General features: G+C 34.9%; 1 protein-coding gene across 1 annotated transcript in view; it reads right to left on the bottom strand.

Moving 5' to 3' along the window:
- Positions 1-23,058, bottom strand: part of LOC150096245 (recQ-mediated genome instability protein 1-like) — a 115,965-nt gene that overhangs the window by 7,593 nt on the left and 85,314 nt on the right. Inside the window, exons 9-11 of the mRNA XM_090409398.1 lie at positions 10,156-10,266; positions 4,903-4,944; positions 4,744-4,797 (exon numbers count right to left, since the gene is read on the bottom strand). Coding sequence (XP_090265524.1) covers positions 4,744-4,797; positions 4,903-4,944; positions 10,156-10,266 — 207 coding nt within the window. The remainder of the gene's footprint in view (positions 1-4,743; positions 4,798-4,902; positions 4,945-10,155; positions 10,267-23,058) is intronic.

The following is a 23,058-nucleotide window of genomic DNA, read 5'->3' as shown; positions in this document are numbered from 1 at the left end:
TTCATTCTCCTAACTTAAACAGATCCGACGGCTTACGTCTATCCCCTTTATGGGAGATAGTACTTTACAAATCAGCTAATCTTTCCTAACTTTTTATTGTATTAAATTTTTTTTTTTTTTTTTTTTAGGAAAGTTATTGACCTTTTTAGTTATCTTACACCAGCTACTTAGGTGGCGCTTTTTGGAATTGTCAGTTAGTGTTTAATTTTTGTGCCTAATTGTACTGAAGATGCCTGTGACACACAGGCGAAAATTATACTATTAAATAATATTTCTACGTGAGTTTTTCCGTTATTTATTATGTATAGTTAAATTATACTTTAATAAATATTTCCGATATTTCGGCAACGTCACGTTGCCATTTTCAAAAGGAACTTACAAAAAGGCACGTGCACGCAGGCACTACAACACAGTAACTGAGAATGAAGATATGAAGCTATCGTTCTCCTAGAAGTCCTGATGGTGCCCTCTAGCATGCTAAGTAGATGTTCTTGGCCGTTGGGCTGAAGGTCTGCTGATGTATGCCTCCCAAATTTGGGGCAGTTGCATACAACCAAATTTGTTGGAGTTTGGAGAGTTTCTTAACTGAGGCTGATTCCATAAATAGTCTTTCGAATTTGTATTTGCTATTCTGTAGCGTGCATCCAGAGCATGGTCTGCAAGACCAGAATGGCTGTACTTGTGAAACCGGATGTAGTCCTTGTGTTCAGAAATTCTGATATTCGCTGTCCTGCCTGTTTGGCCAAAGTACAACAGTTTACAACTGCAAGGGACCTGGTATACACTAGGTAGGTCTAGGGGAAGTGGTTGGTCTTTGGTGGAGCGGATAAGGGATGCCAATTTTCTGTAAGGCCTGTAACAGGAGGTGAGGTCATGTTTTTTTAAAATTTTGGTAATTTTTTCCAAGGTATGTAGGGAATGGTGATGGATTTAGAGTAATCTTTGTTGTGGAGGGGGGCTGTGGTTTGTAGGTTTTAATATTTTTTGGGGGGGGGGGTAGCCATTGGCTGAGAAAGTGTTGAGGATGTGATTTAGTTCAGTGTTTAGGGCCATGTCGTTAGAACAGATTACTTTAGCCCTGTTGTATAGTGTTTTCACCACTCCATATTGTTGTGAGGGGGGGGGGGATTGTTGGTGAATGTATCTGCCTGTATGGGTGGGTTTTCTATAAACTGAGAAAACCAAGGTTCCATCAGGCTGGTGGGTGACTAGTGTGTCTAGGAATAATATAGATATTATTCCTATATAATATTCATCATATAGATTTGTGCCCTCTATTTGTTTATATTTTGTTCTCCAGCATGGAGGGTAAAAACTATAGATCTGACATTTTTAATTAGCCTTACGGTATTATTTTAGGGAGGGATATCTGTGAAAAGTGGTATTTAACGATCAAAGCTGTATAACTGAGAGAGGACCTCCACATAGCCTTTAAAGGAATATGGAGAACTGACCAGGGCTTCTGACCTAATGTCCAATCCTCACCTTCTTGTGGTGCACCTGTTAGGTATCTATCTGGATACTGGGGAACAAGGATGAGCTGGCAATTTGGGATTTAGCTGACCAAATTGTATTCATATTGGCTTAAACCAAAATATAAAAAATGATATTTGTGAAAAGGATAGTAATGAATTGATCATGATATCTGAATTGTTCAGGATAAAAATTTAAAAGTTCCCACAACCACCACTAATTCTCTTGCTCATTTCCTTCTGATATCCGAAGAATCATTTAACCCTATTCATCCTTCCTCCTGGAAAACAGACCTTACGCATCCTCTTTTACCCAGTTTTAATAATGGAATCTCCATACATCACCACCCACCAAGCCATTCATTACCAGCATTTCTCTACTTTTTTTTTCTTTTTATTCTTTTGCACCCTTTCATTCATATCCACATAACATCTAATCTCAGTGTACATATACCTCATCTCATTTCTCATTGTGATCAACTCATTCTTCAATTCCTGCATTCCTTTAACTTCCATTACTCTTTTGCATTTTAGCAATTGCACTTTCATTCCCATATGTGAATTACTTAAACCAACAGTCCTCTATGTCTCCAATCCACAGTGGATGCTACTGTTACACAGAAACAAATAGAAAATTCCAAAGAATCAAATGGAAAAATACTGCTATCTTAATCATAATAATCCTTTTTTTTTTGGAGGAAGGGGGGAGGAGGCAGGGGTCAGATGCTGTTCTTAAAAATCAATGTAACATAACCTAAATAAATATGGATGCATGACACTTCCTAAGATAGAAACAGTAGTTTTAAGGCCACCTACACAAAACTGTAGATACCAACTAATCCAGATTAGACTTAGAGCTTTATGCTTTAATCCTTTTCACTTCCTTTATTTGGCTATGTACACATTACTCTGTCATGTGCTTCATTTCAATTAAATTGACAATATGAGTGGGTTACCTCACTGAATATTATTTTTCAAAGTACAGTCAACTATTACAGAGACTATTGTTACAGTGAATTCACTCTATGACAAAATACTGAAAAGTCATAAGCAAACAAATTCACTATAGTAAACCTTCAAGTTGACTTTAGATGTCCAAATATCTATATCATTTTTGATTCATTTCATGATACTCTTTCCTCTATCTGTAAGCTTTACTTAGTAGTCTAAAAAATATTGTTCTGCCTTCATGATATATAGTATACGTCTATATTCAAATATAACTGAAATTTTGTATACTTTTGCTATGATCTGAGGAGTTTTTTTAATGTGAATCCCACTTATTAAAGGTTATAAATCATTAGTATGAAAGTATTGTAAATAGGTTAAGGATTAGATTACCTGGAAATTGTGCTCTTGAGAGGCAATCACAGAACTATGAGAAGCTATTACATGACTCAAAAAAAAGCAAGGTAATGGTCTCACACCAGGTCAAGAAAATCATCTACTGATCAAAGATATTAACAAACATCCATGCTGCAGTGAGATTCAAACTCCAAATATCTCACAGCTGGTGAGTAGAGATATTTCCACTCAATGCAACCAGGCCAGCAGTTTGCTAACAGGAGCCTTCTAAATAATTTCTTTACTGAACTGCTTTTTTGTTTTAACTTCTTGAGTTTGATTACTTTTCCTCTGAAAACTGTTCAACTCTGATTGTTTTTAAAACTTTCTCATACGTTTATTTTTGATTTTAATTTTTATCAAGCTTTTACAGATTTTATAAAGTACAGATTGTACTTTATAAAATCTGTGCTTTGTTAGTCAGTCCATACTGATGCAATTGCTACATTTTGTTGTTGCTGCTTATGTGCTCTCTGTGGATGCAATGTGGAGATAACACATAAGAACAATTCTTTTTGTACAAACACATCAGTGTTGAAAGATGGCATTAGTAATGACTAGTTCACATCCTAAGCAGAATGTTTTTTCTTGTATTTTTATTTTTCTTCAAATTTTATCTTTCTTTCTTTTCTAATGTCAGTTGTTCTCAACTTCTTTTCTGCTTGCACCTCCAGTGGGGATATGATAGCATAATTAAATTGTGCAATTTGTTGCTTTGAAATTATCATTTACTATTCTAATCAAAACCTTAATTCAAGCATTTTATTATGTATTTATGCTTTACCTAATTCTTCTTTTTCTCTTAATCTCCCTACCAGCCAATGTGGATGAAATAGTGACACCAAATTGCATTTCTTATACATGTTATTCAATAGGTTTTAGAGCTTCGTATCCAGATTTATCTGGATGTCTATAGACGTCGTGGCTGATTGGGGGTTTAATCCCTTTTGCATGAATATATCATGTTATACTCATTAATTAAAAGGATTGCATTTATTTTAATCTTAATCTTGGTAATAATAGTTGTATTAATGTTATTTTTGTAATTCCATGATGGTAATAATTATACCTACCACATTCAAAGTATGGAATCCAGGAATGTATTAGCAGAGCTAATCTCAGGTGGTATGGTCACTTAAACAGAATGGGAGAGATGAGATTAGTGAAACAAGTGTTCTCTGCCAGGTTGGCAGGAAAAAGACTCAGAAGAAGACCAAGATATAGGTGGATTGATATGGTAAAAAGTGCCTTAGAAGATAGAAATATAAGATGTGATAATGTTGGAGTCTTGACAGGTAACAAATTGATTTGGAGGAAAATTGTAGATAGAAAATTAGTAATGATGTAAATTTTTCATGTAGTACTATCATATCCTGTCCCTTGAGGGTACATGTCAGGAATTTGATGATGACGACATTCAAAGTATCATATGAATTCATATACCTACTTAGGATAAATGTTCATAGTATTCAAATTTAACATCCCTTAAGCTTTCTTATTAAATAGCTTTTACCGTACAGTTTTTTAATATATTTAAATGATTGCCGACCTGGTTGGCATATCCGCTCTCCAGCCAAAAGGCTGCAAGTTCGAATCCCACTGTGGGCATGGATGTTTGTGATTGTCTATGGAAATACTAGTGGCAGGCAGTGGATGGCATTGATGTTGCGGTTAGTTGTAGTTGGTGGACTGAGCGGTGGAGACAGAGAGATATAGAGTAGATGTCCTCCCTCGATGAGTCTTTGGACTCCCTGGAGGTGTCACGTAGTAGTAATAATAATAAATCAAATATTATTACCTTTTTTTTTTTTTTTTTTTTAAGCATTTTCAAACATTTAATATACATGAAAATTTCATTATAACATCAAAAGAAAAACCAAAATATAATTAAACACAACATTTTGGGTAATTATAGTACATTTATTACCTGCATTACTTTCAACTTTAAACTGCTATCTTTTCTTGCATTTGCTTTTAAAACCTAGGGAAAAAATAGTATATTCTGTGTGAATAAAAAATATAGGTTCTGCATTAAATTTAAAATAAATGAGTATTCTGATCAACATAATTATTCAACTATAATTACCATTACTTCTGCAAAGGTTAACCCAATGAATTCTGATAGAACCTATGGAATAAAAATATAACAAATAATATATAAGTACAAGAGAAGAAACAAATGTGGATCAATTTTTATATATATATATATATATATATATATATATTTTTTTTTTTTTTTTTTTTTTTTAATACAGCAGTCCCAGGGATAAGAGGTTGCAAAACTATAACACATCAGTATTACAAGTTTATCATATTGAAATATTACATCAAAATATTGATAAACCAAGTGAAAAAAAACTTTCCACAACTAGCTCTAATCTAGAGTATTAGATTAGAGCTAGTACTGAATTTATAATAATAAGGTGCTACACCATTTCACTACTTGTATATGGGATATACATGACTTCTGCATTATTTCAACCTTAGTATTTCTTCTGGGTCTGGTTCCTACTGATGACACTTGAATAATTTTTGTCTTTGAGCTTGATTCTGGGGAGTAGAATAGTTCTGCGTGGTGGTAAGTTTTTGTCTGTCATTGAGTAGAGTCACTGATGAGAGTTTTGACAAATTTATGTGAAATTAAATCTTTTTGAATCACTCAGTGAGATTTGGAGAAATCTTGTAGATTACTCAGAATTTTTGAAAAAAGGTTCCTCCCCCTTCCCCTTAACAGTACCTCAATAAAGATTGAAACCAGTCTGTGTGGTGCCCCTCTATATATAAATAGTCTAGTCATGAAGAAACTTCACATGCAAACTTTGTTTGCTTACACCTGAATAAAGGATTAAACAAGAATATAATTTCTTTACATTTTTAACTGAATTTATAACCAAGTGAAAAAAAACTTTTTACAATTATAAATTCTATCCCACCAGAACAGTTATTATAATCATATTTTACCTAAATTTATGACTCTACAAACAATTTGAATGAAACAAACATTTTTGCAGATTTCAACTATCAAATTTCAATCAGATCAATTCATTTAGTGTCGCTAAATTATTTTCATATGGACTGATGAACAAAACTAATCTAATAGACATTTTGCTAAATGCATCTAACGAATACCAACTAGGAAATAATTGCAGACAATCATAAAAAAAGGTACGTTTTGCAGAATTTTTTTTTTTTTTTTTTTGAATAGCGAGATCATTCATTATCACAATAACTGCACTAAACAAAATCATTTATTACGATGGTCCTATTATATAATTATCAACTCAAATCCTGCCAATTAATGAATTATAACAGAGATTTAAAAAACACTCCTTCTCCAAGCAGTCTTAAACTTAGGACTGGCTCAGTAAGAAAAATTACTGCCCTAGTTTAACAGACATATAGATTAACTCTTATAATAATTTATAATGTACATAATTTGAGATTCTTCAAGTTTCAAATGTAAACATTTTACACTATATTTGTTACTAATATCATATGTATGTGACAAATTTGCATTATTCAAAAAGATAAGTGGATGTTACCTTTTGTTGGGCAAATGTCAAAAGTTAGTGCATTTATGACACATCTACCTTTTTTTTTTTTTAAAGCTAATTTTGTTTTTATAATTTTTGCCACTCAAACTGCCCAACTGAAACCAAACCAAAACTATTCAACAAAATTTAATAGAGATCCTACATACAAAATTTTATTAAATTCATTCCAGAGCATAAAATTATTAATGTGAATTCAGGTCATTTTGCCTACAAAACTGATCCAACTGAGACAATAACTGAACCACACAGAGATAAGTTCTTTTGTGCATCCTAAATGTGAAATTTTAACAAATTCCTTCCAGTCCAAGAAGAGTTATTGCAATCGTATTTCAACATATTTTGCTTCCTTGTGATACTGCAAATAATCAACAGAAACAAAAATTTAATTGGTTTGACAAATTTTTTAAGGATTCCAAAAAATAAAATCCATCTAGCCAGATTTCGAAATAACTTGTGTACAGATGGACAGAGAAAAAAATTTATCTAACAGATGGATATGCATCTTTCAAAACATTCAATAAAATATGAAAAACAGATTTGAAACCTAATGAAAAGTTGAGATCTATAAACACAGTGCACTTGTTAAATAACAAGACAAAATTCATACAAAAATCAAGAGCAACTACAAGAACATAAAGCAATACCGTATTTTTCAATAGATAACATGCGCATTAGCTATACAAAAAAAAGTCTAAATTCGTTAAAAATGAACATGTGTGGTATATATTTGAAAGGTATGAGAGGTAAATCAAATGTAATAACAAAACTAAGGTAGAAGTATTACTTAATATTTATTGAACATTATACAATTCAAATCCAAAAAATTCTTCATCAGACTCAATATTGAAAGAATCAATTGCATAAAAAATTTCGTTTGGTATTTCTTCAGCTTCATAATCACTGTCACTGGACACCACTGCATTCCTTTGTGCTTTAATGAAACCATTTCTAACACAGTTTTCACTTACAGCAGCCCAACTTTCTACAATCCATGTAACGATATTTTTATATGATGTTCTTTTCATCTGCCCTGTTTTGTTATGTTCATGGATGCCATTCGTCATCCAGTCTTCCCACTTAGCCTGCAAATTGTCTTTGAATGGTTTATTTACTGCAAGATCAAGGAGTTGGAGTTTTTTTGTTAAACCACCTGGAATGATGGCCAATTTGGAATACTTACAATTGTTTTAACTTCTGCTGTCGTGTGTGCTCTACATGAATCCAACACTAACAAAGATTTTGGGTTGAAAAATGACATTTTTCTCTTTTGCTACACATTCTCCAACCAAAATTTCATAACCTCAGAATTTATCCAACCTTTATTAGTAGTAACAATAATATCTTTGGAATCACAACCTTTTGGAACAGTCCTTCTTTTGAAAATCACCATCGGTGGCAGTTTGGAACCACCTGCAGTTACACAGAGAACCACAGTAAAGTTAGACATTTCATGCCCTGTTGTACCAACTAAAACCTCTTTTGCTCCCTTCAGATTCACAATCCTAGAACTAGGCATGTCAAAACTTACAGGAACTTCATCCATATTCCCAAAATGACAAGCATCAGCCCCCACACAAGTTTTCTCTCATAAACAAACGAAATTTAGCTACTTTCACTTCCCAGGTCGCATGGCAAATTTTGTCCAAAACACTTAAATTGTTACGTTTCTCTTCATAAATCCAAAAACCCAAGATGGGTAGGCCCTGAAATCCTTTATATTATTGTTTTGACCAATTCTTTTCAATTCCTGCAACACACGCACAGTAGATATTCTCATACCTTTAGCTCTTTCACTAACAACCCAACAGTCAGCCATTTGTTTAGTACTGTTCCTCCTCTCGCCCATCTCACATGTTTATTCAAACAATGCATAACACTGAGATAGTGCTGACTCATAACCATCTGGCCCTCTGGAACAAATTCCATGAATGCAGAAGAAAACAATCAACATTGTTCTGATTCAAGACTTCTGCAATCCAACCATTTGCTATCTTGAAGACATCAGCAATCACCATCCCATACTATGTCATTTTGTTTCCAGGTCATATTAAAAGCACCACAATTCATCACCATTCACAAGACACTAATGCCTGTGAAACACCAACAGCATCTATGCAAGAACTAATGAAGCTATTGCAACATGCATGTGCTCAATGGAAAGAGTACACTATCAGTTAAAATACCATATATTATTTTGCCCAATTCTATTTATGGTGAGCCCATAAAATAAGTTAATCATAGGACAGACTTGTTTTTGTGAATTTTTTTTCATTTCAATAAATAAAAAAATGGGAGAACTAAAATCTCACTCATATTTGACCAGTTAATTTAACTGATCAAGCAAGCTTGAGATTGATCAGTTAACTTAGAAAGGTGCATTCTTTCTCAGAATATGTTCTATTCTTCAATGAAAAGTTTGTAACCGCTAACATAAGGATTACTTGGCTGACTTAGTTGCTTATTGATTTTGAGAAGAGACTGAGCTTTTATTTCTTCTATGAAAAATTCTCAGGAACAACAAGAATTCTTGTTTTTCCCCTGAGTTGGTTTCATGAGATTTTCTTCGATAAAAAAAATAAACTAAAGATGATAACACCTTTTCTTTCTTTGAATCTAATTTTTCATCTAAGAGCTGTTTCGTAATCCCTGAAGATGTCTCAGTGACTGAGACAAAATATAGGAAGTATTAAATTCTGTTTTAATCCTTTCTGAGTGCTGTATACAATCCATTAAGCCTCCAACATGATGCTTTTATGTTAACCACCAACTAACTATGAGAGGGGCTGGAAAGTTCTGATAAATACCCAGAACAAAAATGATATTAAAGCTACTGATATAATCACAAGAAAGAACATACTAGTAGCAGAGTTATGAAGGTAACTTATGTTCTGATATTCTTATATCCTTGTATGTTCTTTCTTGTGGTTATATTAGTTGCTTTAATATCAGTGTGTTTATCAGAACTTTCTAGCCCCATTGTAATTTTTCATTTCATAGCCACTATACACTGATCTCAACAATCTGCTGTGTGTGTGTGTGTGTGTGTGTGTGAGAGAGAGAGAGAGAGAGAGAGAGAAGATTGTACTTCGAGACTTTATTGTATATCCTTTCAATCCCACCATTTAAAAAGTATATGCCAGCATTTATGTGAAGTGAAATTGACTCACTTCTTAAATTCTTATATTGACATTTTTAAAGAAATTTTAAGACAATAAATTATCTAATTATTCAGAGTATAAACCAATATTATAGTGAATTTGCTTTGTTTACCCAAATTTCCCTAAGAATACACCTTAGTTATTTAAAATTTGGTAGGGGAAATCTCAATGAAAGAGAGAATTTTCCATCAATTTTGTTCTACAGTAAAACATTCTTTAGCAGCACTTCTTGTAAGCATATCAGTGAAACCTACATTCAAGTTAATAAGACAGTAGACTATGTAGGAATATGAGATTAATGTTTGTGTAATTCAGAAAACCTACTTTATAAACTAAACACCTTACAGTGAAAGAAAAGTATATATTAATGGACTGTCCTGAAAAGGTGCAAAGATGAAAGAAAGTAATGCATATAATAGATAAGATACATCATTTAAAATTTAAACTTTTTAAAATTGATTTACTGAGCTTTAAAGAAATGTAATTTAATTCAATAAATCGGTACAAAATTAATAATAAACTGTTTGGCATTTCTAAATCTTTGTATTCTTGTTTTTATAAAAAACTTACATGTGCTCAAAGAATCAAATTAAGTACTCATAACTTGATTCTCAGAAATCTGCTCACCTGATCATGAAGATCAACTTCCACAGATGCTGAACCATCATTGATTTTAACTCTAAGTTGCCAACCTTCTGAAGTATTTTCCAGACGAGAGGTAAGTGTGCTGATAAATCCCTATGAAAACAAACCATGAACAGTATTAATTCTGGATGTCAAAGGAGCTTCTGTTATATCAACTAATGCTTTTTTATTCCTCCAAGGAGAAATAAAAGGCATTATTTAGAGCAACAAATTTAAAGAAAAAATAATATATAAACTGATGTTTGGGCATTAATACTAATAGTTCAATTATATTATTTATTGATATTATTTTCAATGTGCAATTTCCAATTCTCTCCTACAGGAAAAACTTTATTAACTTTTTTTATTCAGGAAGGACTAAGTGAGTCAATCTTAGTGAATAGCTATATGCTATATAAAATGCTATTTTTTTTTAGAAATTATTATTATTGCAAGGGCACCTCCATGGAATCTTATGAGTCATAGTGGGAGACCCAAACTATCAACACAATAAATATCATAAATGTCCTTGAAACCATTAACAGACAAAGCAATCAGAACTGACTCAGGCAACCCATTCCATTCATTCACTCTCCACGTGAAAAATCTATTCTTCATGCCCTTACTAACCAAACTCTGACCCAACTTTCAGAGATGACCTCTTATTCTGCTCTACAAGAAACTCAGGTGACCAGACTTGAGCACCGTAATCCAGATGTACGAAGGTTGTCTGAAAAGTTCCCGGCCTTGCCCATAGATGGCAACACTATTGGCAAGATTTTTTTTTTTCCTAAGTTGGTACATATGTCATAAGCATCCATGTGAAATTGCAAGTCATTCTATCAAGTAGTTTGTTTTATACAGCTGTCTGAAGCAAAAGTGTTGTCTGTATCCCTTGAAATGGATAAAATTGAGTATTGTGGGGTTATAAAATTCTTTCTAAAAGAAGTTTAACGCCAAAAGAAATTCATTCGAAGTTCATAAAAGTTTATGGGCATTCTTCTCCTTCGTTTTTGACAATTAAGAAATGGGCTGCCGAATTTAAACGTGGCTATTTAAATTCGGCCTTGAAGATGATCCACGTGAAGGACGTCCAAAAAGTGTAACAACACCAGAAATCATTGATCAAGTGCAAGATATGGTATTGGATGACTAGCAAGTCAAAGTGTGAAATTGCTGCAACTATAGGCATTTCAAAAGAACGTGAAGGATATATTTTGCATGAAGAATTGCAAATGAAAAAAGCTTTGGGCAAGATGGGTGCCACGCTTGCTCACAGCAGATCAAAAATGCATTCGCACGAAAATCTCTGAACAGTGTTTGGTGCATTTTAACAAGAATAAAACTGATTTTGTGCATCGATTTATTACTATGGATGAAAGTTGGATTCACAACTACACACCAGAATCCAAACAAAAGTAAAAACAGTGGACAGAAGCTCGTTCTTTGACAGCAAAGACAAAGTCAGTTCCATCAACAGGAAAGGTTGGTGTTTTGAAACATTGGTGTTTTGAGATGCTAAAGGCATTTTGTTTATTAATTATTTTGAAAAGGGTAAAACAAGAAAAAAAATCATCTTTCATCAGGACAATACACCTGCCCACAAAGGTGTTTCAGCAATGGGAAAATTAAGGGATCTGCACTATTAATTGTTGGAACATCCAACCTATTCCCCAGATTTAGCTCCCTCTTCTGACTTCTATCTCTTTCCAAAACTAAAACTCTTCCTCGCTGGTGCATTTTTCTTTGAATCAAGAGGTGATTGTAGCTGTAGAGGGGTATTTTGCAGATCTTACTGAGAACCACTACAGGGACGGGATAATGGCAATGGAGAATCGCTGGAATAAATGTATTAGTCTTAAGGGAGATATTATGTTGAAAAATAAAAATAATTTTGAAATTATAAATTTGTTTTTTCATCGTCAGGCCGAGAACTTTTCAGACCATCCTCATAGTTGTATCAAGGCTTTATATAAAGAGGAATGATAACTCTCTTATGTCTGCTTGTTACTATATTCTTCAATAACCAAGTAATCATGTGAGCTACCCTGGCTACTTTAGCCATATGCATTCTAAACTTCAGCTCTATCTGCTACTACAACCCTTCCCCACAAATCCCTGGCTTTATTAATTTCCTGGAGTACAGTTTCAATGTGGCACACAGCTTTTTATTATTGTTATTATTATTATTTGACACCTCCAGGGAGTCCAAGACTCATCGACAGAGGGCACCTACTCTACAACTCTCTGTTTCCACTACTCAACTTCACCCACCTGTCATCCACCAACTGCATCATCTACCACCCACCACCACCACCACTAGTATTTTCACAGACAATAACAAACATCCATGCCCACGGCGGGATTCGAACCTGCAGCCTTTTGGCTGGAGAGTGGATAGCTGACCACTTGGTCAACCAGGCAGGCATTTGTAATCTTTGTATCCCAAAATGCACAACTTTTCACTTTTCCACATTAAACTTACATCCAATTATGTCAGCCTATTTAAATCATCTATAGCTCTCTCTCAATCATGTGTAGAGAGCTTGATTAACTATTACCCTACCCAACTTTGCATCATCAGCAAACAACTGAATGTCCCTCTTCAAATTATTTCCTATATCATTTATGTACAGAGCACCCTGTGGCACACCACTAGTCATCTGCCTTCTCTGGATTCTGCTCTTCCATACACTACTTTTTTGGCATCTGTCCATCAGCCACCCTTTTATCCATATTACCAGTTTCATATCCATCCATTTGCAGTTTGCATAAGAGAGTTCTATGTGGTATCCTGTCGAATGCCTTTGCAAAATCCGACAGTATCAAACCTTTATTCAACTCAGCTGTCACTCTATTATAAAAAGTTAGTAGATTACTAAGGCATGACTGACCCTTCACAAAGCCATGCTAGCCCTCATACAGCATCATATTTTTATCTACCTATTCCTGAATTCTCTTTTTGACCAATGTTTCCCATACTTTCCAATACCTGAGATACTAATTGGTCTATAATTTGCTACCACAGACTTAGATCCTCATTTATGCAAAGAATTATTGCCCTTGTTCCGCTCTGTTGGGACTTTGTCATGGAGGAGACTTAAATTAAACAGCCTAGTCAAAAGCATCATCATTCCCCTGTACATTCTCATAAAATGCGAGCCAATATCCCATCCAATCCCACAGCTGTATTTGCATTCAGATTCTGCAATATACTAAGTACTTCTGATTCTTCAATCTCTGTTCTCACATAAGTCCCTGTTGCTTTTGTCATAACAATATCTTCACTTGGATGATATACTCTTGCAAAATGATTAATCAGTAGCTAACAATTTCATCTGCCTCTATTATCTATCTACCATCTACACTCATTGAAGTTATCCTTCATTGTCATTCTTCCTTGAACTTGCCTCATAATAAAAAAAATTTGGTATTTCCTTTCACCTGCTCAGATAATCTTTTCTCATAATCTAATTTTGCTTTCCTTACCATGCTGGTCAACTTTCTTTCCTGTTCTTGTACTGTTCATGAGTTAGCTGGTCATCTTTCTCCTTATATACCCTCCACAATGTTTTCTTTGTTTGAAGCTCATGCTTAATGACACTATTCATCTAACCCTACGCCCAATTCTCCTGATCTTGGGTATGCAGTGTGATATTGCTTCCTCCGAATATCCTCTTGACTACCCCCCCCCCCATGCACTGTGAACAACTTTCCCTTGCAGATCTTTATGCCATGGTACTGCTTCAAACTGCCACCTAAGTGTATTATAATCACCTGCCATGTAGTTATGGACAGGTCTTCTGATCCTATAACCAGATTCAACACTCTTGTATCCTAAGTCCCCCTCCATCACATTTTGCTTCAAGTAATTATCTCTCAGTAGGTGTATAAATTCCATTTTCTTCCTGCCATGTGATATGATATAGAATGTGCTATCATTTTTAGATTATATACTATCGTTTTAGAATACATGCTATCATTTCAGCACAGAGAACATGCAAAAGAACTAGAAGTAAATATCATAAGATGGCAAAAAGATTTCAGACTACTAAAAAAAAAGTTAAAAAATACAGAAAAGTGTACCATAAAAGGAATGAAATTATAAAGATGGCATAAAAACTGAAGGACATCTAGGGTAACTGCTTGAAAGAAGGGGAAAAAAAGTAATAAAGCTTACATAGAATGGTGGAAAAAATTATCAATGACGAGTACAATTATAATTCATTAACTGAAAATAGGCTATTAAAAATCCAAAACAGGAAAAGGTATCTAGAGGAAATGATAAAATCCAGAATGCTTAAAATACAGAGGCATCTAAGTTTAATACAGTCTCCACAGTTCAGTCAGTATAGATACCCTCTTGTTGTAAAGACTTGGATTCAAAACCCATTTGAGATGTGAAAAACCTTTATCCGGCTTTTCTTTTCAAATGAAGGTAAGTTAGCTGGTCTCACACAGAAGCAGAGTTTTCCTCCCATAAAATCATGTTTTTCATCCTGCAAAACTGAGAAAACCAGCCAGAAGAACATGCACAACTTACAGCCATAGCAGGCGATGGAGATCGAATTAACCACTCTGTTCATTAATATCAGGTTCCTTAGCTAAGCTGTTCGGCTGTGACAGGCCATTAAGTCTAACAAAAAGGTAAGATGGGAAGAGATACAGTTCTATAATGTTTTCCAGTCATCAGGTTAAACTTAATGACTGGAAAACAGCTTTCATTATACTGACTTAAATAAATATAAAAAAAAATGAGATAAACAAGATTATGTGGACTACTATGGAAGATTACTATGTGTCTCTCGAGATAAGATTTATGCAAGGTATATTTTAGAAGTCTAAAAAATCATTAAAGGAAACTTGATGAAGAAGTTGAGTTCAGAAAAAATAAAGATCAACAGTACCAGATCTTCCAAGATAAATTGTTGAGAAATTGAGATTATAAGGATCTGTAACTTTTGTCGATCTCAAAAAAAAAGTATTATTATTAAGAGAGACCTTCAAGGAGTCAGGGACTCATCAAGGGTGGCCACATACTACATGCACCAATTATCATACTTATTCTTGAATTCATTCACACTGCTTGCACTCACAATATCCATTGGCAATCCATTCAACTCATGCACCATCCTATGAGAGAAAAATCTAGTCCTTACTCCCTTCTTAGCAGCATTCATTCTCAGCTTTCAAGGATGCCCTCTTGTCCTTTCCCCACCCTCAATAAATTGAAAAATTCCATCAACTGAAATCCTGCATGACACGTTCAGAAGTTTGTAAGTCTCAACCATATCATTCCTCTTTCTCCTGTTTGCTAGTGTCTGCAGTCTGCAAATTCTCAATCTGTCTTCATAATCAATATTCCACAATCTTGATATCATTTTTAACGCTCTCTGTTGCACTCTCTCCACTATATCAGAATCACTACAGAAACCAGAAGACCAGACCTGTGCAAATAGTCCAAGTAAGGTCTTATCAAGGCCTTGTAAAGAGGCAAGATGGCATCCTTATCTTTATGTGTGAATGTTCATTTCAGCATTGCAATTATTTTTTGGGTTGTATTTGCAATCTTTGCCACATGGCTCATGAACTTGAACTTCCTAACTACTAACACTCTAAGATCCTAGCCTCATCAGTTTCTTCAAGCATAATCCCACCAATATAATACGACATTGGATATCTAATCATGCCGAAGTGAATGACTTTACATTTACTAACATTGAACTGACACCAGTTTTCCCAAGCCCACAATTTCAGCTTATTCAAATCATTCTGCAAAGACTGCACATCAGCAATATTCCTGATTACCCTACCTATCTTTGCATCATCAGCAAATAGCTGTATGTCACTTGTCAAATCCTTCCCAATATCATTAATGTACAGACTGAATAACAGTGGATTAAGCACTGATTCTTTTGGTACACCACTGGTTACCTTAAATCTTGCAGACTCACATCCCCCATATATCACTTTTTGATATCTGTCAGTCAGCCATCCTCTTATCCAATATTCTATAATCCAAACCCATATTCTCCAATTTATGCAACAGTCTATAATGCTGTATTCTGTGAAAAGCCTTAGCAAAATCCAAAGTATCATGGTGTATCCATTCCCCTTGTCTAGTTCAATGGTAACATTGTTATAGAATGTGAGCAAGTTGCTAAACACATGATCTTCCCTTAGTAAACCCATGCTGCTTATTGCAAAGTAGAGATTCTCTGTCAACCCATTTCTGAATGTGAGTCCTAACCAATTTTTCCAAAATCTTCACCACCGCCACTCCTGAGATACCAACTGGTCAATAGTTGGATACATCAGTTTTTGCACCACCCTTGTGTAATGGAATTACCATACATTCTTTCCATTCCTGCAGAATCTTCCTTGTTTTGAGACTCATATTAAACAGCCAGGTCAAAGGAATAGCCAGTTCAGCTGAAGACACTTTTAGCGCACCTGCTGATATCCCATCAGTCCCTATTACTAAATTCTTATTCAGTTTGTGCAACAGCTCTAATACCTTGTCCTCATACACCTGAATTTCTTCATCCAGTGAAGAGGTGCAGTGAGCTCAATGTTCCATACACAAGGTTGATAACTTTTAACAAAATGAGCATTCATTAGATGAACAACCTCTTCTGCATCTGCATTTAGAAGAATTATTCTTTCATATTCATTCTTTCTTTTACTTGCAGCATATCAATAGAATTCTTGTGGATCTTTAGTATGCAGAGCCAGTTTCTTTTCATACTCAGACTTTGCTTTCTGTATAATAGTTGTGACTATTTGCCTACTGCTTATAATTTTCATAATGTACATCATTCTTATGCACACAGTATTCCTTCCATATCATCCTTTTCTTATGAATCTCTTGCTTAATAAGATTACACATCCATTTGACTCCTACCCTATTTATTCTTTGAACTCGATATTCTTCCCATCCATCAACTGATCCATTCCACTGAACTCAGTATACTCCTCAGTTGGTCATAATTTCCTGCTTTGTAGTTTAGCATGTAACTTTTTCTGAACGGAACATTCATAAACTTAGTCACTTCCCAGGTGAGTACCACATGATAAGGAAGTGAGTATATGATAAGAAAGAAAAGAAAATCTATTCAAAATACTAAAACAGAAGATTACTCTGTATAAGCAGGTTTGTAGGTCTGAAGATGGACTGTGAAAGGATGCTGAACAACCAATGCTCATGTTTTAACAGGTTTAGTGGAAAATGCTATGGATTGCAGTTCATTAAAATAGCAATGGGAAGTATTCTCATTAGAGAAAATAGACCATTTGAGAGATAACTGCTGAAGTGAGACAGTGATTAGCAATTAGCCAAACTGCAGTGGAAAACAGAATTTTTAGAGAGGTTTTTTGTGTAGTAAAACACATGAACATTATTCTAATATTGAATGAGCTTGGTAAAGTTCTGTAGCTAAATTTGTGAAAAATAGTATCCTGCATAGAAAAGAATGCCAAATTTTTCAGGGAAGTTATTGGCATATGTTTGCATCAGGAAAACTAAATATAAATATTATCCAAAGAGAGAGAGATCTACTATCTGGCAATATGTGTGTGCTATCAAAGGTAAAGAAAGGTGAACTGAGATAAAAAAATTTTGTGAAAAGAAAGCAGAACAACTTGTTTTGATAACAACGAAAGTAACTAGGTTATTCTCACCTCTTAATTCTGGCTTTAAGAGATCTGGAGGTGGGTCATCAGTCCTCATGCAGAGCTTAGCAAGAACAACTTCCTCTCTTCTGTTTCTATGTTGACTAGATTGCCAAGGCTTAATTTCAGCTTAATCTTGTACAATTTATTTGACAGTGCTTCCTGCCATGAAGTCTGCCATTGGGTAATCATCTTTGATATTATAAGCTATCTGAAATCTATATATGGGACTATTAAATAGTATACAGAAAAAGTATAAGGTATGAGTTCATCTAGCAGATGCAGCTGCAATTTCATTTTCTTTAATTCCAATGTGGTTGGGAATACACCACAACTGAACATCAAAATTAAGGGTTTTCATTTTGTAAAAAAGTTGTAAAACCTCACAATGCATTGGATGAGAATTATACACAGGAGACAAGATGAGCCTATAAAGAACTCAATGAGTATGTATAAATTACACACTTTTGGTAGGAGTTTTCTTTTATATGCAGAAGTATGAGCTGAATGGCATGCAACACTGCCTTATAATTACTGCAATTAAGTGGGATATGGTGGGATATAATGTCAGCACAACCAACAGAGGTCTCAGATTTTGAACCATCAGTATAGATGGGAAACAAACTGGAGTGGGTTGTTCTGTGTGCATTAAACAATGCAGGTATGAGCGAGACTTCTGTAGCTGACAAAGTGAGAGGTTACAGGATGGAGTGCAAACCTGCCATAGAGAATTGCTGTTATGTTTGGTGCAGGTAATGTTGTCAACATTCACATCAACTGCTTCCAAAATCTCCGACAAGCTGTATATGTACTGATAAACTGGTGCATATATATTGTTGTCATATTTTTTGTTTTTTACTTCTGCAATCAAGTGCAGAAGTAAAGCCCAGTCAAGTACAGTATCAGTACTTGACTGGGCACATGTGAAAGTCCCTGAAAAATCCGAGATGAAAAATTCATGCTCAAAGGTTTTGTTTGGTGCTGTGGTGAGTGGAGTTCCTAACTAACTTCTCAGCAGACATCCACACATGGATGTCTGCTAACTGAGAAGTAATGACTGAGCTTGGGAGAGGAATGCCAGGGATACCCCAGATGCTATATTGGCACCACAGAAAACCTTGGGCCTTGACTCCAAATTATGGGATGAGACTTACTGCAACACTGCTTACACAGCAAGCAAGCCCACTAGCCGATTGATCTTGGCCAGGCCATCCAGGACCACCAGTCTTGTGAAAGCAGAGGCCAATGGGGTCACACCGCATCGCAAACATAGTGGCATGGTGTCAGATCTCACTGATGATGGTCTGGAAGACAGGATAGTGTAAAATACTCAAGAAGTAGAGTGAAGAATATGGAAAGAATAGCAAAGAAAGAGAGGAAGAATGAAAAGGGCCAGTTGGCATCACTGGGAGGTTTCCTCTACCATGAACAGGTGTCCCACAAGGGGGAGGGATAAGGAGGAGGACTTACAGATAGGAGAAAAAAAAGAACACAATGAAACAGAACCTCAATGGCACTTTCCATGGCACGTATTCAGAAGCAGACAAATGAAGACTAAAAGATCTGCCATGGTTCTAGATGTTCAGAATCCATACCGGCAGTCAATGATTAAATAGTGAGTCTCCAAATAGTGAAGAAATTGACCATAAATGACCTTTTCAACTGCTTTAGAGAGAGGACTGAAGGGAAGGTTAATAAGCCAATAGTTAGACTGAATATAAAAAACTGCAGAGATGATACAGGATGAGTTTTATTTCTCTGAAGGGGGGGGGGATCCACCAATATATATATATATAGAGAGAGAGAGATACAGATGATATTATTCTCTTATATAAATCTGCTAAAACTCTTCAAGACTTTAAAACCAAATTAAATAAATGCCATAACAAATTTGGCACAAAAATAGGAACAGAAAAGATAAACCTTTGAAAACTGGAAGAAAAACTGAAATTATTAACTGCAGTTTTAAAAGTGATTTTCAGTGAAAATGAAAACCTACAAATAGGACTTTAACTACTTAGATGCAATTTTTAGTGAACACAAAAATTAAACTAGCATGTGGAGCATCCGAGAAATTTATATGGAAAAAGAGATAAATCAGTCAAAACACCGCAATCTAATGTGATATGGATGATTAAAAAAAATGGGATTAAAGATTCACAAAACCAATATCTGAAGCAAAAATGACAGGAAAAGACCAAAATACAGATGAACTAATGCAGTTATGACTGCCTTTGAAGATAGACATGTATGATGTGATTGAATTACATTAGCTAACAAATAAGAGACAATTTATAAGAAAATTACTTGAAAGGAAAATAGGAATGAAAATCTTAACTATGTTGGACTAACACAGTGTCTTATAATTTCTTGATACACACTACTTGGAAAGAAGTCAACAGACACCCCCCCCCCCCCCTCATGGACAAGGTGCATTGTGCCATTAAACGATTCATGTGTTTGCAGCCAGTATAAATTGGAGGAATATGATGCTCCCAAGTCAGTGTAATTGTGTCTGGATGAAATGGCTATGAGAAGGGAACTCATGGAGTTTGAAAGAGGTATCATGATAGGATGCCATGTTGCAGGCTAATCATCTGTTCAACAAATTGTTGACAAATTGGGCCATCCTAGGACAATAATCAGTGATACCATACTGAGATGAAGCACAGGGAGTCAACTGCAAGTGCTACTGCAGTGAACAACCCACTGCAGTCACCAAACATGACCGTAGGGTGCTATGAATGATATGTAAAAACAGTCAATCATCAGCCAACATCAGCAACTGTTTCCATTTGATGCCCTGAATTCCACATTCAATGTGGAGTTTGGGGCATCAAATGGAACATGAATCTGCACAAAAACATTACAACCAATACTCACGACATGGGTTTCCATGGTTGAATACAACGTATAAGCCCTCACATTACCTGAACCAACGTGCAAAGAGCATATACAGTGGAATGTGGAAGCTTGGAAATTGTGTTATGAAGCGATGAATCATGCTACACCCTCTACTGAAGAGATGGACAGGTGTTGGGGTGGGAGATACCTTTAATGCATAACCCTAACTATGAAATTCAGAGGTGGCAATGTGATGGTATGATCCTATTTCTTCCTGGTTTGGCCTCGGACCTCCGTTTATGGTGACACAAACATTGAACTCCAAGAGGTATTTGAACATTTGGGACAATGCAATGCTTCCTACTTTGTTGCATTTCTAAAGAACTGACCATTGTCTATTTCCGCAAGACAATGCACCATGTTATAAGACTGCTGCTGCTGTAACCACGTAGTTTACGAACATGAACATCGCCACATGACTGGTGTTGTGTCCCATATTTATGATTTTTATTCTATCTAACATTCCCCGCTTATCTATGTTCTTCTATTATCTATGCACGAGATATCACCAAAATTTTTACTAATACTTAAGTTATTTCTCCCCTTAGTACCCCTAATATTTGTATTTATACTGCGCCTTTTGGGATATTTAGTTTAAGATATTATATACGAAAACAAGGAGAAAGAACTCAAATATGTCTGAAAGTGTAACTATGTTGCAGTCGTGACACTTTATCTCGTTTCTTAACATTAATTTCCCGCGTGATTAGGTTCGTATTTTTCAAGTGGTGCATTGAACAGCAATTTCAGACAACTCTTTTATCATTGAACAAAGGTTTATTAAATTCCTTAACATGGTACAATTCAATTTTTGTGATTACTCAATTTAATGCTAAACTAAATACTTACAAACTAACATTAGCTTATTACATGTAATTAGGCTATGATCCTATAATGGCTATTACGATCATGCCGCCATAACAATTCAACACATAAATTCACTTGACATGGACAAATAAGATTAATTCACACTATTTAACTATTCAAACTTAAGTAGATTAACTAAACCATTTACTGCACTAACACATAACTAGTATTACGATCATGCCGCCATACACATTCAATACGTAAATTCATTTGACATGGGCAAATAAGATTAATTCACACTAATTAACTATTCAAACTTAAGTAGATTACCTAAACCTTTACCTGCACTAACACACAACTATGACATTTTAACTTTCCAATACATTACAATAGACATGCAAAATTCTCAGGACACTTAATTTTTCACATAACATTAACACTAGCCAGCTTACTTTTAATATATTCTGTCAGATACTAAAGTCCTAGTATAAATTTTCCTTGGTCACTTCAACAGTTCCATATTAGAATAATGATACTTATTACAGACAAATTTTAGTTAACATTAGATATATTTTACAGTACCTTTCTTTCTTGAGTTTTTCATATGGGCCTTTACCTTCTGATTGAACTAGCTTGGTATAACCTCTCCGACAATCTGCTATTCCTACGTTCCTTTTGGAGTTGAACTATGCTTATACGGTCTTAAACTTTCGTAATTCAGGACACTTTTTGAATCATCTAATCGGCTGTGCAACTCGCCATGTGGACATCGATTTCTTTACTTCTTTCCCCTTCTCGTAGTTGTCACTGAAGTCGAAACACAAAGAATATGTTTCCTTTTCTTTGACTTTATGGCATTCTTCGCTTCTTACATAGGAAATACGGAATCGAAATTCCGCTCACTTTTGTTTCCGTGTTGTGACGTCAGAGATATAACTCCAATCTCGCCACTCAGGAAAACACCGTGAAATCCCCTACTAAAGAGCTCGCGAAGGACTCTCCTGGAACAGAATCAAAACCAAAAAAGCCTCTTGGGATGGGGGGGGGGGGTTTCCAACCCTTTTATACCTGTTCTCCTAACGGCACTTTTTCTAACTTCTTTTCTCTGCTCCCCTACTTGTTTTTACTTCACCGACCAATTAGGGTGGCGTTTTTCTGCCAAACGTCCTTTGATCGGCGAGCCCGTAACAATGTCTCAATCCGGGAATCGGCCCTGAGCGATAGTCTGTTGTTTTCCTTTGCTAGCCTCTAATTTAATCCCCTTTCCAAAATTTTTCTATGAACTTACTTAATAACTTAATCTCTAGCCTCTCACATACCATCTCTTATGACTAATCCTTTTCTGTCTTATTTAACTTTTCTCATTTAAATCATATCACAATATTAATATATTCTTTCTTTTGTTAGTTAGTTTAACAAAAACCTTTAATTTTTTTATATATTTTATGGATGTAAGAATCTTTCTTTTTCTTTTTATTAATTCAACTATTATCTTTTATGCAGGGTTTTTAATTTATTTTATTT

The sequence above is a fragment of the Typopeltis vanoorti genome, chromosome 19 (assembly GCF_054136105.1).
Source record: "Typopeltis vanoorti isolate ZY-2024b chromosome 19, IOZ_Tvanoo_1.0, whole genome shotgun sequence".
Classification (NCBI taxonomy): domain Eukaryota; kingdom Metazoa; phylum Arthropoda; class Arachnida; order Uropygi; family Thelyphonidae; genus Typopeltis; species Typopeltis vanoorti.
Note: the sequence above shows the minus strand (reverse complement) of the source record. Positions and strands in the feature narration are given on the sequence as shown.